The following is an 18,102-nucleotide window of genomic DNA, read 5'->3' as shown; positions in this document are numbered from 1 at the left end:
AATAACGTTTTGTGAATTTACCTATCACAGTCGATTATCTTTAATAATATTCGAAAGTTCGTGCAAAATATACAAAACAATTATTGAGGAGTAAAATCACAAATACGTTTTGAATAGCTAGAAGATTGTTTTTTTTATTTTGCTCGTGCTAATATTATAATTTCTAAATCACATTCACAAATGATATACTTTCCTTAATATTTAGTTATTAGAACAACTATTTTTGTTTCACAAGTTGACCACTTGTGAAATAAAATCGTTGACCATATATTCCCTGACACCTCACGGGTATGAAACATGTTGACCACTTTTAAAAAACTACTAATAGGAAATGTAATTTCCCTCCTATCAGGTCCGTCTTAATAATCCGGAGAAGTTGCCCTCTTAAAAAGAAAATTAATTTTAAAATCTTGACTTGACTTAATTAGTCAATTAGTAAACTTGAGACTACAATTTAATGAAGAAAAAAAAGGACTAACTTAGTTCTCCTATATACAAATAAAATTGGTAAAGGGGAACTTCAAAAACTCATTCTTTCATAAAGTTGAAGGGATGTAAAAGTAAATGCTTCTTCAAGACGAATAACAAATGTGTTTAAATTCATTAAATCATGTCAGTTAACAATTTTTTGATAAATAAGATAATTGTATATTTTTTCATAGATAGATATTTAAGAAAATTCAGAATCGAAGTTTAACATTTTTTCTCTTCTACAGAAAAAATTCAAAACAAACCTCGAACTTTTCTTCTCTTCCTTGAGAAAATTCAGAACTGAAGTACAGCTTTTTCTCTTCTTTGGAAAAATTCGGAATCGAAGCAGAACCTTTTGTCTTCTTCGAAAAAATTCCGAAGTGACGTCTAACTTTCTCTCTTCTTTGAGAAAATTCAGAACTGAAGTGATTTTTTTCTCTTCTATAGGAAAACTAAGAACTGAAAGACAACTTTTATATTCCTTGGAAAAAATTCAGACGCAAAGTATAACTTTTTCTCTTCCCTCGAAAAAATCCGGAATCGAAGTCTAACATTTTTATTTTCTTTGGACAAAATTCAGAACTTGAACTTTTTTTTGTCTTCTTTGAGAAAATTCAGAATCGAAGTAAAACTTTCTCATCTTTGAAAAAATTCTGAACTTAGGTGGAACTTTTTTCTTTTTTGGGGAAACTCTGAACTGAAGTGTAACTTTCCTTATCTTCTACGAAAAATTTCAGAATCAAAGTTTAATTTTTTTTTCTCTTCTCTGGAAAAAAATCTAGAACTGAAGTGGGACTACTTTCTCTTCATTTGGAAAATCCGGAATCGAAATGTAACTTTTTTCTCTTCCTTGAAAAAATTCAGAATTTAAGTGGAACTTTTTCATCTCTGGAAAAAATTCAGAATCGAAGTATAACTTTTCTCTTCTCTGGAAAAAGTTCAAAATCAAAGTATAACTTTTTTTCTCTTCTATGGAAAATCCAGAACAGAACTTGAATTTTTTCTCTTTTTTTGGGAAGACTCAGAATCAAAATGTAACTCTTTCTCTCCTCTGAGAAAATTCAGAACTTAAATGGAACTTTTTCTTCTTTCGGGAAACTCAGAACTAAAGTGTAACTTTCATTTTCTTCATCGAAAAAATTCAGAATCGAAGTTTAACATTTTTTTTTCTTATTTTGTAAAAAAAATCCAAAATCGAACATTAACATTTTTCTTTTCTATGAAAAATTCAAAAGAGAGCTTGAACTTTCTTCTTCGTTGAAAAATTCTGAACTGAAGTGGAACTTTTTATCTTCTTTGGTGAATCTCAGAACCGGAGTATATCATTAAAGAATTCAGAATCGTAGTGTAACATTTTCTCTTCTTCGGGAAAAATTCCGAAGAGAACTTGAACTTTTTTTTTCAATTCTTTGAGAAAACTCAGAATTAAAGTGAGACTTTCTCACTTCTTTGTAAAAAATTCAGAATCGAAGCATAACTTTTTCTATCTTCTACGGAAAAATTCAGATCAGAGCTTGAAATTGTTTCTTTTCTTTGAGAAAACTCAGAACTGAAGTGGGACATAAGGGTGGCGGATAACAAAGACTGGCAGACCAACATCATCAGCATCATACTTTGCGATAGTATCGATAATATCGGAGACACTATTAATAAACGCATTTGTACCCACTCTCTTAGGCTGAATTTCTCCAGGATGGCAAAACTGGAAGATTTACCTCCTCGCTTCAGAAACCTGTGTGAGCGTGAAAAATTTAGACGTATGTTTCTTAAAATATCTGGAGAAAAGCCTTTTTTGATACTGTTTTGGACAAAATTCAGAACAGGACAATAAACGAGCATTCCAGCGGTCCACGCCATCAGCACTGAACGCTGAATACATACAGAACGTAGGAACCTAGGAACAAGGAAACTGTAAGGACCCCCTCAACTGTCCTCTGCAATTTAGAGGTAACTTAATACCGGCGGGTATAATACGTCGCTTGCGGGAGGTTCCTTCCCCTCTTCTGCTAGTTCCCAGCACGCTTCTTAACGATAAGAAATAATGAAAATTGATACTGCAGATGGCGTGCCAATCTACCTGAGAAAAAAGATGGAGCTGGTGAAAATACCCAGGGAAAAGGGCTTATTCTAATAATTGGAGAAGGTCATACAAACACTACTTGACAAAAATCTATCTTTAGAGGGTAAACAAAGACAGGAAAAGACCTCAAAATAAATTCAGAAACTTTTTCAAGTTACCAGCAAAGCAGCCACTTCAGGTGCATTTGGAGCATTGAAGCCAATGTTAAGAAGATTGGGATGGGAAACTTGCAAACTGTTTCCTTTTGCTCATGCAATTCTTGGCTGTGGCACAACTTCCCTTCTACATTGACCTGGCAAAGTGATTGTACTTAACTGGTTGAGAGACAAAGAACAGTTTAGGGAAAATGCTTCAACGTTTTCTCGAATTAATGCTTAAAAAAAAGAGATTAAAGCAGCGGGAGAGGTTGCATTTTGTGCATTGTACGTGTAAAATTTAATGACAATCTTGACACTTACCGATACCGAGTCTTTCAGCAGAAAATAGCAACATCTACAACTTCTGTCTATCCCGAAAAAACTACCTCCTTCATCAGCAGCAGCAAAATTTCACTGTTTCCAAACATATCTTAAAGTGTAAGATTGGATTGGGTTTCAGAGCCCTGGCCTTGATCCTGAGAATTGGGGATAGGGACTCTAGTATTAAACTAACATGGACACAATTTTTCTGTAGTAGCAGTCAATTTTTTTTCTGTATGAATTCAACTTCCTTTAATATTGCTCTCACCAACGCTTGATTTAGGGGCAGGTGGACTGAAAATTAACGTTTAAAATAAAAACAAAGTGCATATTCGTGATCTTTGTACTAGATTTACCTATTACCGACTTTTGTGCGTGAAAATTAAGCTGTTTTTAAAAATTCGAAATACGGCCAATTTTGCCTTGGCCAATTTTGGCCGATTTTTTATATGTTGTAGATATTTTTTCTGGTCCAAATGGTACCGACATCAAAATTGTTACAATTTGTTTGAGGTTAAACCTTAGATTGACTGCACTAATACCCAAGTGTTTTAAAGGTTTTGCAAGCGGTATTATCACTTTTCAGATATCGTACCATGGACTTGCCCCAAATTCCAAATATGGCTGAAGTCATCACCCTTTCTGAGGCTTCTGTTGTCAAAATTGGTAAGTTTTATAATTACATTGTTTTAACAAAATAAAAGGAAAGCTGATTTAAATTAGTAAAAAAGTAAAAAAAAACCTGTCACTTTATATATGCTTGGAGCTGACACCTAAGAGTTTAGGGGATGTAAAAGTAGTCAGTTTGTGGTTGAAAACATATTTTAGGGTTAAAGAATTTTCTTTCAGTCCTCTCTGTGTGCAGTAATGATAGAAAATAAAACAACAATATGGTACCATCTAGGTGGAAGCTATTATGTGGCAGCCAGAATTTTGTCTGAAGGGCCAACTTGGTCTCCTGTCTTACTTTTACAATTGTGTTTTTCAAAAGGCTTTAGATATTGTCCAACTGGCTTGACAATGTCAGAGGTAACTGCCTATAGCAAAAGACCATAAGGCTCCAATGTTTTATTATTATTAGTTTTTGCCAGAGGCATTTCATATGGTATAAACTTTGGAGAGGGATCTTTCAATTGAAAATTGGAAGTTCTAGAAATAGCCATTTTGTTCAAAATAGTCCAAAGATCAGATAAGAAAATTTTTGGGGTCAACACAACCTCCCAAAGTCTGGGGGAAATGTACGTTATTCTTCAGTGGTAAATAAGGTTTTTAAGCAAGGGGTGGTTTTATAAGATTTGGAGAAGGCTAAGTTTATTTGAAATTGAACTTATAGTTCTCTTTTCAAGGGTTAAGAGTGACTGAAGGGCAACTATCCATCCCAACACCCACTGTACCAATCATGTAACCTGTCATATAACAATGCCTCCAGGGATGACAAAACCCCTTGAATCCTTGGGCAAGGAATAACTTTGGATAAACTTTGGATTAGCCACATTTCATTGGAAATTAAAAGTTCTAATTTGCATTCTAAGAATAAAAAGCGATTAGAGTCCAACTAGCCCACCCCAAGTCCTCTCTTTGAAAGAATGTTGAGAAACTTAAAATTTTGGCAATTAAAACCGAATTGAAATTAATTAAAAGAAACTCCATAAAATAAGTTTTTTAGACCAAAATAAAGACTATATTAAACTTATAATCAGCAGAGCGAAATTATTATTAAAGGATAAATAAAAACCAAAACAACAGAAATTAAATAATCAATCATAGCAAACAAACATAAAAAAGGTACTAATATAAATTAATAAATAAATCTTAGAACAAGTAAAACTTAAACAGAGTAAACAGTAAACGAGTAAATAGAAATTAAATAATCAATCATAGCAAACATTAAAAATTTACATTAAACAATTCCCCGACTAGATACGCCACCCCTCTTACTCCCAACTGACTTCAATCATCAAACTACAATCGATTTCACCTATCTAGTTATATTAAAATCTGATTATAAAAAGTACTAAGTCCTATTTTCATTTTCAATGATTTTTTTCTTTTTTCGTTCAGAAAATTATATTTAATGTATACCTACCATTTTTTTTTCAATGACTCCATTCCTGTTCTATTTGCACATGTAGAGGTTGTAATAAGAAAAAATAAGATTTTAATCACATAATTTGATAAGTTTTTTATTACTATTATTTTGTTTTCTCATTAAGTATATAGTCTATAATTAAGTAAATTTTTAACTTTCATTATTTTGATTCCACTCAGAAAGAGGCGAAGAATTTCTCGTGTCTGAATTGCGAAGATGAAAATATAAAACCCAACATGTTCAAAAATTGCCACTAGTGCGCAGTTAGTGTCGACATTTTTTTATTATTCTTTTTTATTTTCTTTTTTATACTATATTTTTTTTATTCTATAGAAACACTGAACTATAGAATATAGTTCTATAGAACTATAGTTGTTCTATAGAAATACTGAACTTGGCATAGAACGTGGAACACAATGTGGAACTAATCTAACCAACTCTATATATTAAATATTTAATTAAAATATACAATTTACAAAATATACAATTATGCAAGCAATCACAAACATAAACAGGTAGGCTACTAATATGAATTAATAAATAAATCTCAAAACGAGTAAAACTTAAATAAAATGTTTCAAGCTTGATTTGCATGTTCAGTTTAAGTTTCACTCGTTTAAAGATTTATTTATTAATTTACATTAATATCTATTGTATGTTTGTTTGCATCGATTGCATTGACAAAGTTCTTTCCTATGTAGAAAAATACGTAGATTTCAGATATGTATTCAGAAATTGACAAAAAAGGATAAAAAGGTAAAATATGCTACTGTCTACATATGGTGACGCCACCCAGAAAACACTGTTTCGAAAGGCTTATCGGACACTGAAAGTTCTCGAAACATTCAGGGCACAATGCGACTTTTTATTTTTTGCAGATGAATCTCGTTTTACCCTTGCAGTTCTTGTCCTGGCATCGAGAAGCGTTATTTTTGTCGGACTTGCCAGGCCAATGGCCACTCAGACCATCAAGTCGGATCTCGTTTGGGACAGCAATGACAGTCCTTTTCTTGACAAAGCCGATTTTTGAAGGCCGACCAGGGCTTGTCCTCATCCACACCATCCCTTTGTTCGTTATAGCTACTGCAACAGACACTTTGAAATGGAGGAGATCAAGTGTGCCGACAGGGTAGGTTTTTCTGTAGAGAATCCAAGCGTTGACAACAACAACATCAAGGAAATGGTGGAAAAGGCGCATGTACCAACGTTTGTTTCGAAAGTCGTTTTGTAAAGTGAAGTCAGCAAATCCATCAAATCCATGGCTCCCATACACTTATTATATTTCTTCACTGCGTATGGCCTTTCAACCGCCGCTTTCGATTTCGCTGTGCTGCACCATCTCTGGACACTGTCATTTGGGGCATAACCAGCGAAGGATGAACAAACATTTACGAGATTGTTGTCTTTCCAGCGTAAAACCGTCACTCCTTCAGCAGACATAGCAAACGACGAGGTTCCTCGCTTTTTCTTTTTCATTTCGACTTCTGTTATTAGCTTAGGTGCAGAATCTCCAAGTCAATTTGCGCGAAGGGTTCCAACACTATAAATCTTTTCCTTTGCTAATGCTTCCACCAGAGATACCGAGGTAACAAAGTTGTAGAAATACACTTTAGCATTTGTGTTTTTGAGGCCACAAGTGAGTTTCACAACCACGTCTCCTCCTAACCCGTACGCTGGTGGGTTGTGGTTGGCACCGCTGCCTTGATATGGCTCAAAATCATACACATATCCTGAGACTCCAGCCCGAACCCAAATTTTGAAACCCCACTTAGTTGGTTTAGATGCCATATACTGCTTGAGGCTGCTTCTTCCCTTGAAGGTGACCATCATCTCGTCTATTGGACTGTATTCTTCGTCGGCCACTGCTGCTTTGAGAGAGTTGCGCAACATCTCCGAAAATGGGCAGATCTTGTAGTATTTCTCACCATCAGGGCTACTTTGTTGAGTAGTGAAATGTAAAGATTCTCTGATGTTTTTGAACCTTTTTCTTGAAATATAATCAGGAATCTGAGGTAGCCTCAGGCTATTTGACCAGTAGTTTTCAATTCTTGGGTATCGAACATAGCTCATTATCAGAAGGCATCCAACATAGATGCGTAGTTCTGCTGATGTCAAATTCAACTCATACCCTTTTTTTGACAATGCGTAAGCGTTAGACTCCCTGACGACCATTGCAAGAATTTCGTCGGAAAGAAGTCCCTCAAAGAAATTGACAGGATCCGACTCGTTGCTGAGATTGAGCAAGACCCAACCATCACTGGTGAACGGAGGAACCGACTCTGCTAGAGGATTATCGACATTGGCTCTCAAAATACGTCGTCTGGTCTTGACCGGTTTGGACTTTGGGTTGTCTCGTGGAACTTTGATTTAAGCTGCAATCCCACTGTTAGACTGTGAAAGAGTGGTCTGTGATCTTCTATCTGAGACTGAACTGTTGACAGCAGGGTCTGCTTGCGACGTCGCAAAAGAAGCAGAACTATTGGGCTCCGTGCTTGGCCTTTTCCTTTTCCTCACATAAGTTCTAGCAATACGCTGGAGAGATGGTTCCGTTCGATCAGGTTCCGCTACCTCGTGGTCTTCACTGTCTTCGTCTGTAACTCTCTCTTGCGTATCTCTAGCCGCTGGTGTCGATCCGGTAGCACGCTGGACGTCCTCTTCTTCACATGGAGGCTGCCAAGTGGGATCTCTGCCATCTTCTTCGTCGGAGGAAAGATCTGATTGGTCTGAATCGATTCCATTGTCACTATCGTCTTCAAACATGATTTTCATGATTTCTTCATTATGCCTGATTTTTTGCCGACTCATCTGTAAAGAACAGAAGCTTTACTAGTTTGCGAGCACAAGGTACAAGCGGGGACAAATGAACAGTAGTGTTACCTGTGGCATTCTACGGAAACTATACGGGACGAAAACTATACAGAAAGCTGGCGCTAATGGGCAATGTCCTCATGTGGGGACAGAAGGAAAATAGATGGCTCAACTATATGAAATATTCAGAAGTCGAAAAAATTACTATAACACACTTCTAAGGGTACGAATCCTCTGAGAAAAAATTGCCGACTTCCCCAGGTCAGCGATAATGTCTATAAAATAAAGAAAAAGTGAAGTTACCTTGCAAATCCTTGACAAAACTCAAATTACAATTTTCTGCTAAAATGGCAGGAAGAAAGCACAGCTTATCCGGTACACGGCTCTTCAGGGACGTTTATGGAAGATTCGGCAATGAGATGGCACCAGGAAACATATGTTAAAAGCTCAGCTTTGGGTAAAGAGGGGGTTACAATTAAGTATCCTCAAAACCAACCAGCGCCCGCGAGAGGGTTAATTTCTGTTCGTTTTAAGTTTCATTTATACTTCAATAGGAAAATATTTTTTTGTTCATTTTAAGCTTGATTTTCATATTCAATCTATTTATATTATTACTTGTTGTATGTTTTTGCTATGATTGTTTATTTAATTTCTGTTAGTTTTGGGTTTCATTTATTCTTTAATAGTAATTTCTGGTCATTTTGAGTTTGAATTTTAAAATGTATTTGTATCTGCTGCACTTAAGTTTAAAATGGCCTTTACTTTTCTTTGAAAAACTTATTTTTCGAAAAGTGTTTTTTAATTAATATGTAAACAATGGGCAAAGTTCATAACTTGCAGCCCTTCGCCTGGGAAGTTTGGAGGATGATTTTGTTTACACTTTACATTTTCCAAATTTTCTATCGGAGTCGTCGTATAAACTTCAAAGGGGGCTTATTCGATTGGAAATTGAGAGTTCTAGTACCCTTTTTAAGAGTAAAAAGTGATCGGAGGGTAACTAGCCCCCCCCTCACGCCCTTTTTTCTCTAATACATCCAATAGAAATTTTTAGGAAGCCATTTTGTTAAAAATAGTTCAAAGATCATATAACAAAACTCCGGGGTTGACACAACTCCCAAGGGCCCGGGGGCAGGTGTTGTAAGTTATGCCCTGGGGGCATCAATGGTCTCATAGAAGGAATGCTCGTATAAATTTCAGAACTAATTTGATTGGAAATTAAACTCCAACTCCATACATATGAAGTGCCTCTGGAAAAAAAAATTGGTAAAACATTGGAGCCGTATGGCTCCTTTGCTATGCTATAGCGTTGCCTCTGATCTAAAGACTCCGAATGTCGGTCATTTATTTGGGTTAATAATTTGTCATATGAATAAGGGTCATATGACTTTGAATAGCAGTGTATTCCTCGTATTTGATTGTTTTATATGTCTTTTAATTTGTATTTTGTTGCAGAATTTGAAGGTACCTTGACAAGTGAAACCGGAACATCCTATTTGGAATTGACGCTGGAGCTTCAACTACCTCTTGGAATTTCGCAAAGTTTTTCTGCATCCCCCTCTGACTCCCAAGAAAGAGATAGCCGTAATGAAGGTACGTTTTGAATATGCAGTGATAATTTAGTTTACAAAATAAGTTCTTTCGTAAACTAATTTTCAAGCCTCTTTCACAGGAGATTAAAAGGAAATATGAGTATGAGTCTCAGCAAAGAAAATCTCAAAGTGTTATGGGAACAAATCCTCAGACACGCCTATGTGGGTCTAACTTTTCCCCTTTTTAGTCGCACCACCAACAATAATAAGGGAATGCAAGTTCTTCTTATTTTCTTGCTTCCTCAAACAGAAGAAACTAATTTAAAAGATGTTTTTAATGTCACAAATACAACTGAAGGACATTGAAAGGCTGAAAGGCTTTTGCTATGATCTATATAAGATATTGGTTTCCTAAAACAGAAGTTTCTCAAAGATAGGTCAATAGCCAAATTAAGACAAAGTCATTTATCGTCTTACTGACTGCATTTCAAGCAACTAGCAGAATAAAAAATGTGTTTTTTTTTATGTCATTACATTGCAACATGCCTTAGAGTTGAAGGAAGAAGGAAACTTCAATTGTAGCTTATCAGACAGCTATGCACCTGATATTTATGACAGCATGCTCACTCAAGCCGAAATCCAGGGTCACATTTTTGTGACCCTAGATTGGAATTGAATTCGAATTTGAATTTTATTAATATTCAAATTTCTTTACAATAAAAAATAAAATTTGAAAACAAATGTTTCTTTATTTTAACTTGCGCTTTTTTTCTTATAAGTTTTGTTTATTAATTTTTGTTCGTTTTTGATTGCAAAAAGTTTCAAGTTTTTAAAAATTCCTTATTTCAAAATCAAAATTTAAGAAAAAAATCAAATGTTCGTCAAAGTATCAAAACTGGTATCAAAGTGAAAAAATGGGTTCGTGTCCACCTCGGGGTTTTTATTATCTGATGTTTGAACTATTTTTAACAAAATGGCTATCTCAAATTTTTATCGGATGGGTTTGGGGAAAAAGGGCGTGGGGGGGGGCTAATTAACCTGAGTGGTCGGGTCGACACAGGAATTTTTGTTATATGATTTTTGAACTATTTTTAACAAAATAGCTATCTCAAAATTTTTATCGGATGCATTTGGGAAAAAAGAGTTTGAGGGGCGGGGGGGGGAGGGTTTGGTTACCCTTTGATATCTTTTGACACTTAAAAAGTAAACTAGAACTTTGAATTTCCAATCAAATGAGCTCTCTCTGAAGTTTATACGAGCATTCCTTCCATAAGAACCATATATGCCCCCAGGGCGTAACCTATAACCCCTGCCTTGAAGATTGTTGGGGGAGTGTCCTGCTCAAACATATGATTTCCATAACTTTCAACTACGTTGAATAAAATGGCTATCTCAAAATTTTGATTGGATGTGTTTGGGGAAATGGTTGGCGTGAATGGGGTTTTAGTTACCTTCCAAACACATTCGACTATTTAAAAGGGCACTAGCCATTTAAATTTCCAATCGAATGAGCCCTTTTTGAAGTCTCTACGACAACACTTTCTATAAAAAACCTTATATGCCCCCAGGGCAAAACTTACAACCATTGCCCTGAAGGCTCTGGGGGGGGGTTGTTATCCTCAAAGACCTAATTTCCTTAATTTTCAACTATGTAGAACAAAATGGCTATCTCAAAATTTTGGTCAGACGTATTTGGGGAAATGGTGGGAGTGAGAGGGGGGTTAGTTGCCCTCCAATCACCTTCGACTGTTAAAAAGGGCACTAACCCTTTGAATTTCCAATCAAATGAGTCCTTTTTAAAGTTTCTACAACAAAGCTTTCTGTAAAAACTTTATATGCCCCAAGGCATAACTTACAACCTTTGCCCTAAGGGCTGTGGGGGAGTGTCTTCCTCAAACAAATAATTTCTATGTGGAAATCAACTACGCTGAACAAAATGGCTATCTCAAAATTTTGATTAGATGTGTTTGGGGAACTGGTGGGCGTAGAAGGGGTGTTATTTGCCTTCCAATCACTTTTGACCCTTAAAAAGGCCACCAGAACTCTCGACTTCCAATCAAATGAGCCCTCTTTGAAGTTTCTACGACGACCCCTTCCACATGAAGTGCCTCTGAGGGAAACAAAATAATAAAACATTGGAGCCGTATGGCCTTTACTATAGGCAATACTATAGCATTGCCTCTGATACAAAAGAAAATATTTCTAATGTAATTGGTTTTCAGTATTTACTCAATCAGTATTTACTAATCTTCGTTACCAAGTACACAAAACCAAGTACATACGTCTAAAGATGCCATAAACTCAGTAAATATAACATATAACTTTTTGGGACCTTTCAACACTGCTTGTATTCACTGTGGTCAACTGTGGAGTCTTCCATTTTCCCGAGGAAAGAGCAGGAAACAAAGGTAATTCTTTTGGAGATTGCTGCGTGCAGGGTCAAATTGCAATGTCACCACCTCAGTTTCAAAATGAATTGGTTTGCCTTTTTTCAGTACGTCACTTACTCTCTGAAGAGTTTCATAAACGTTTTCGAAACTTGAACTCGTGTTTTGCTCTAGCTTCATTCAACGCAAGCTTTGATCGAACCATAAATAGTCGGAATATATTTAGCTTTAAAGTAGCTGGATAAATCTATCACAAAATCAATTTAGTGGCATATTCGTCAGAAACTACTGAAGGTGAAATTGAGCCACCTTACAGATCGCCAAATGCACTTTTTAGACCCTAATGAAGCTGTTGAGGAACGCCTCGCCTTTAAATTATGGGATCTCTCATAATCTAATGAATCTCTTGGAAGAAATATTGAGAGATTCAAATGACTATGCCAAATGTTACGAAAAAATGCGAGAAGTTGAGGATAATTCAAATCAACTTGCTGCTTCATTGGGAAAACAGCCTCCAAACGTGCAGCTCGTTTTTACTTGGCCAGATGGTATCGATTATAGACAGTTTAACCCTCCCGCATGTAATGAAGTAGGCGCTGTGCTTACTCTTAATGTTGATCATAGTTTTCCAGATAATTGGGTTTGGGATTTTGACATGGATAAGTTCATCAATGCCTACCATATCTTTGTTAAAAAATTAAAGTTTGGCGATATAATAACGAAAGACATCAAGAAAAGGCTCAAATTGTCCGCGTTTTGAAGACAAGCGAAAGCGAGAATCTCTATATAGAAGCCTGCCGTGTGGCCCTTACCTTTGCTAAAAAACACAAAGGTTCGGCAATACGTATATCATAATTACTTAAGATATGCCAAGGTGTAACGAACCGAACAAGTTGAAAATGACAACGAGGATGATTGGGTTTGGGATTTTGATAAGTATAAGGCCATCAATACCCACAATACTTTTTAAAATCAAAATACGGATTGGATAAATTGTTGAAAGAAAAAGAAGTTTTTTTCCCACCACCTGAACAATTAAATGGAACAAAAGTTTCGGCGGTACGTCTTTCATGAAGAGTATTATATTACTAAGGAATATAATACTCTTGGTTTTTATATAACAAACAAAATAACACAGAACAAAAGGAAAAGAAGAAACGATGGAATTGGATAGCTTGTGGGAAGTGCGAGCACTTGAGCTGCCTGTTTCTAGCAATTTAAGGCCAGTAGGCCGGCTGGTCCCTATATGGCTCTTGCTACTCGCTCTCGCTCTCTTCTGCACTCACTTCACTCTCTTCAAACAATATTATTATCCACGAGAAAATCAATTATGCTTTTGTACAAGTATCTTTCATCTGCACTTTAAAGTTAACTTAACCAGGGAACTTTGCCATGAGTTTTGTTGCAGAAGTTGAAGGTACCTTGACAAGTGAAACCAGAACATCCAATTCGGAATTACGGCTGGGACATCAACTACCTCTTGGAATTTCGCAAGGTTTTTCTGCATCCCCCTCTGACTCCCAGGAAAGGGATAGCCGTAATGAAGGTACGTTTTGAATATACAGTGATAATTTGGTTTACAAAATAGGCTGTTTCATAAACTAATTTTCAAGTCTCTTTCACAGGAATATAAATTTGAATATGGATCGGGGAAACGAAAATCTTTAAGTGGAATAGGAACAAATCCTCAGACATGCCAATGTGGGTCTAACTTTTCCCCTTCTTAGTCCCACCACCAACAATAATTAGAGAATGCAAGCATTCACTATTCTGTTTATCTTCTTGCTTCCACAAACAGAAGAAACCAGTTTAGTCCAGGACTTTTAGCTCAAAAAAGTGTCGAACCCGGACAAAATTGCAATATAAACGAAAATGGTACCAAAATGATCAAAAAAAAATTCCGTACAACGTAATAAAAGTCCTCATAAATCCGAGTGGGGCGAGTACCCGAAAAACAGGGGAAAAGGGGGAATTGCGGGGAAAATGGGAAAAATGCCGAACATGCCCAGAAAATAGTTTAAAGTGAGTTTTCTGAGGTTTTCACATACGCTGATTACGAAATTGACATCTAAAATTCAGTATAGAAAAAGAGTACTACGGAAAACGGGGGAACAGGGGAAAGAGGGGAGAAAAGAGAAGAATACAGGGTAGGGGTAGAAAGCGGTTTGAAAGATATTTTCTGGGGTATTCCTATCTGGTGATTACGAAATTGAGAACTAAAATGATATAAAAAAATTGATTAACATAAAACGGGGAAATGGGGGGGGGGGAGGGGAAAAGGGAAATATACAGGGTAGGGGTAGAAAGCATGTGGAAATGTTTACAAATGTTAATACAGGAGATCTATAGAGGTTCGGCTACCCCATAGGTTCGGAAAAGGCGAAAAAAAACTCTAGAAAGAAATACGGAAAGATACTGAAATCACTTTATTCCGTATTCCTCACCGTTATCAACAAGCGCGTGGGTTCGTCAACATAATCCTTTTCTAATTCGACATTCAGTAAGAGAAGCAAGGTAGACTAGTCACCGCGGAGTTCCAGTGCCGACGACAAAACCTATCCTGACGGAATGACATCTAGCGGATCCAATAGTCCCCAGTCTGCGTGGATGCTTACACATGTGACATGGTAGTAGGATAAATCATGATCCGACAAGATTTTTTTATTAAGTCAAGCATAATTTTGCGTATCGGCAACTCTTCTTTCAGTACTAAGCCAAGTTTAATTCATTATTTTCCCTGGGTGCCTGAATTCATGGTTACAACCTTTGAAAGTAACTTGGACCTTCTTTGGCACAGCAGCTGGCTTTTTAGAAGCCAAAGACCTGGTTGGAGTGGCCTTATGCAGGCAGTGCACGTCGGAGAACATGACGGACGATCCTCAGTTCTGTTTTTACCTATGATAGACTACAAACCTACTGATCAGTCTTGTATTTACTCCACACTCATATTCATCAGTGACCGAGCGCGAAGACTCGGTATAACTCTCGTTGTCACGTTTGACCAGCCCCTCTTCTGGAAAGCAACAAAGATTGTTCATGACGAGCCTCCAGGAAGTCCCCTGAAGAAAATTGTAACAATGCTTGGAGGGTTCCATACACGAATGAGCTTCTTAGGGGACATAGGCTATATAATGGAAGGGTAGGGCCTGAAAGAGATGTTAGAACTTGTGTACGGGGAGAATACAGTGAAACACATTTTCAGTTGCAAAGTGGTTGCAACAGCAGTAGGAGCTCACGAGCTAGTCGACGTATCACTGAATATTTCACTTTTGTGTATGGCATATTCGATTCCGTATGGCGAGAGACCTTCCGACCACGAAGATCTTGTACGAGTCTCCAGCGTGTATGACGATTTGGTGGATGGAAAGATTTCTGTGGAAGAAGTGGCTAATCACGAAGCCCTTCAGGCGGTTTCGCTACGCCTCGAAGCCTTAAAATCGTCTCTGAAATCCAGCAGAACTGCGAAACTATTCATGCAGTATTCTGAGATGGTTTCGATCTTTCGGAAATTTTTGAAAGCAGGAAGGACAGGAGACTGGGATCTCTACTTATCCTCTCTTTCTGATATGCTCCCATACTTCGCAGCTGCGGGGCATAATCTTTATGCCAAGTCAGTTCGTCTTTTTCTTCAGATGATGCAGGAACTTGAAACATCGAATCCACAGCTCGTCGGACAGTTTGCAAGCGGCAACTTACGACATAACTTACGACCCTTGTCCTGAGGGCTATGGGGGTATGGTTGTCATCCTCAAAGACATAGTTTTCAGACCTTTTAACTACGTTGAACAAAATGGCTATATCAAAATGTTGATCGGAAATGTTTGGGGAAATGATGGGCGTGGAGGGGGGGGATGATTCTCCCTCCAATTACTTTCGACCATCAAAAAGGGCAATATCCCTCTCAATTTCCAATAGAAAGAGCCCTCTTTGAAGTTTTTACGACAACAATTTCTATAAAAAACATTATATGCCCCCAGGGCACAACTTACAACCTTAGCCCTGAGGGCTGTGAGGGGGTTGTCATACTCAAAATATAATTTCTGGACGCTTAACTACGTTCAACAAAATTGCTATATCAAAATGTTGATCGGAAGTGTTTTGGGAAATGATGGGCGTGGGGGGGGGAGTCTTTCGCCCTCCGATCGCTTTTGACTATAAATAAGAGCACTAGCCCTCTCAATTCCCAATTGAGTGAGTGCTTTTTGAAGTTTCTACGACAACGCTGGCAAAGACCTAATTTCCAGAAGTTTCAACTACGTTGAACAAAATATCCATCTCAAAATTTTGATTGGATGTGTTTGGGGAAATGGTGGGTGTGAGAGGAGCATTAGTTGCCCTCCAATCACTTTCGACTATTAAAAAGGTTAAACACTGGAATGTTTTGTTATGCTGACTCTAACGTGTTTTATTTAAATTACATTACAAAATGAACATGCCCTTACAGTTACTTCATATGGGAAAATTTGGGCTCTGAAAACGTAGCGGAAGATACTCATTACTTTTTCAATATATATATATATATATATATATATATATATATATATATATATATATATATATATATATATATATATATATATATATATATATATACGCTATATATATATATATATATATATATATATATATATATCGCTCGCTCGCACACACACACACACACACACACACACACACACACACACACACACACACACACACACACACACACACACACACACACACACACACACACTGTGTGTGTGTGTGTGTGTGTGTATATATATATATATATATATATATATATATATATATATATATATATATATATATATATATATATATATATATATTGAACTTGAGTAAATATAATTGATAAAAATCAAGCAGAAGATTAGTGACTAAATGTAGACAACTGGTAAGTTGCCTCCAAATTTCTGACTTGCTTGTACAATTTACAAGTAATATTTGACTAATATTAACGAGAAAAACAAAACTGCCGAAGCCTCTAAAAAAAGTACTAAGATCTTTACCTCTTGGATGGTATGGAAAAGAGGTTTTTTAAACCTCTTGAGACTCTTGAGATAGCCATAAATATATGGCTATCTCAAAATTTTGATTGGATGTATTTGGCGAAATGGTGGGCGTGAGAGAGGGGGGGGTTAGTTGCCCTTCAGTCACTTGACTATTAAAAAGGGCACTAGCCCTTTCAATTTCCAATGGAATGAGCCCTTTTTTGAAGTTTCTATGACAAAGCTCTCTATAAAAACCTTATATGCCCCCAGGGCAAAACTTACAACCCTTGCCCTGAGGGCTCTGGGGGGTTTGTCATCCTCAAAGACATAATATCCAGAACTTTCAACTACGTTGAAAATAATGGTTATCTCAAAATTTTGATTGGATGCGTTTGGGGAAATGGTGGGCGTGAGAGGGGGGGGGGTTAGTTGCTCTCCAGTCAGTTTCGAATAGCCTATTAAAAAGAGCTTTAGCCCTTTTAATTTCCAATTGAATGAACCCTTTTTGAAGTTTCTACGACAATATTTTATATAAAAAAACCTTATATACCCCCAGGGCATAACTTACAACCATTACCTTGAAGGCTGTGGGGGGGGGGGTTCATCCTCAAAGCCCTAATTTCCAGAACTTTCAAGTATGTTGAACAAAATGGCTATCTCAAAATTTTTACTTGGGGTGTTTGGGGATATGGTGGATGCGATATGAGGGCCACCCGTCCTCCAGTTGCAATGTATAACTAAGAAGTACTATAACCCCTCCAATTTCCAGTTAAGAGGGAACATGCTGATTTCTCTACGACAACGCGAACTATAAAAACCATATAGGCCATAAGGGCATAGGCTAAAATAAAAGATCTGAGCGGTGGGGGGGGTTTGTCATCCTAAAGGACCTAAGTTCTAGAATTTTTAACTGCTTTGAACAAAATGCCTATCTGAAAATTTTGATTGATTCTATTTGGGAAAATGGTGGTCGTGAGAGGGAGGTTAGTTGCTCTCCAATGACTTTCGACTATTAAAAGGGGCACTAGACCTTTGAATTTCCAATCAAATGAGCTTTTTTTGAAGTTTCTACGACAACTCTTTCTATAAAAACCTTATATACCCCAGGGCATAACTTACAACCCTTGCCCTGAGGGCTCTGAGGGGGTTATCATCCTCGAAGCCCTAATTTCCAGAACTTTTAACTACGTTGAACAAAATGGATATTTCAAAATTTTGATTAGATGTGTTTGGGGAAATGGTGGTCGTGAGAAGGGGGTTACTTGTCCTCCAATTACTTTCAATTATTA

General features: G+C 36.9%; 1 protein-coding gene across 1 annotated transcript; it reads left to right on the top strand.

Moving 5' to 3' along the window:
- Positions 1-3,605: 3,605 nt before the first annotated feature.
- LOC148947564 (uncharacterized) lies at positions 3,606-13,410 on the top strand. Its single transcript, XM_089095937.1, has 3 exons — positions 3,606-3,675; positions 9,359-9,496; positions 13,204-13,410. The coding sequence occupies exons 1-3, from the start codon at positions 3,606-3,608 to the stop codon at positions 13,377-13,379; spliced, it is 384 nt and encodes a 127-aa protein (XP_088952063.1). The 3' UTR covers positions 13,380-13,410.
- The last annotated feature ends 4,692 nt before the right edge of the window (positions 13,411-18,102 follow it).

The sequence above is a fragment of the Artemia sp. Qi Xiang Cuo genome, chromosome 10 (assembly GCF_049724085.1).
Source record: "Artemia sp. Qi Xiang Cuo chromosome 10, ASM4972408v1, whole genome shotgun sequence".
NCBI lineage: Eukaryota > Metazoa > Arthropoda > Branchiopoda > Anostraca > Artemiidae > Artemia > Artemia sp. Qi Xiang Cuo.
The sequence above is the reverse complement of the archived record's forward strand: the minus strand, read 5'-3'. Positions and strand labels throughout refer to the sequence as shown.

What these genes read in the sequence shown, in the direction of transcription:
- LOC148947564 (XM_089095937.1), top strand. Translation starts at nt 3,606, where the DNA reads ATGGACTTGCCCCAAATTCCAAATATGGCTGAAGTCATCACCCTTTCT. An exon ending in GGCTTCTGTTGTCAAAATTG is followed by an intron (nt 3,676 to 9,358) that starts GTAAGTTTTATA and finishes ATTTTGTTGCAG; the next exon opens with AATTTGAAGGTACCTTGACA. An exon ending in AAGAGATAGCCGTAATGAAG is followed by an intron (nt 9,497 to 13,203) that starts GTACGTTTTGAA and finishes TAACTTAACCAG; the next exon opens with GGAACTTTGCCATGAGTTTT.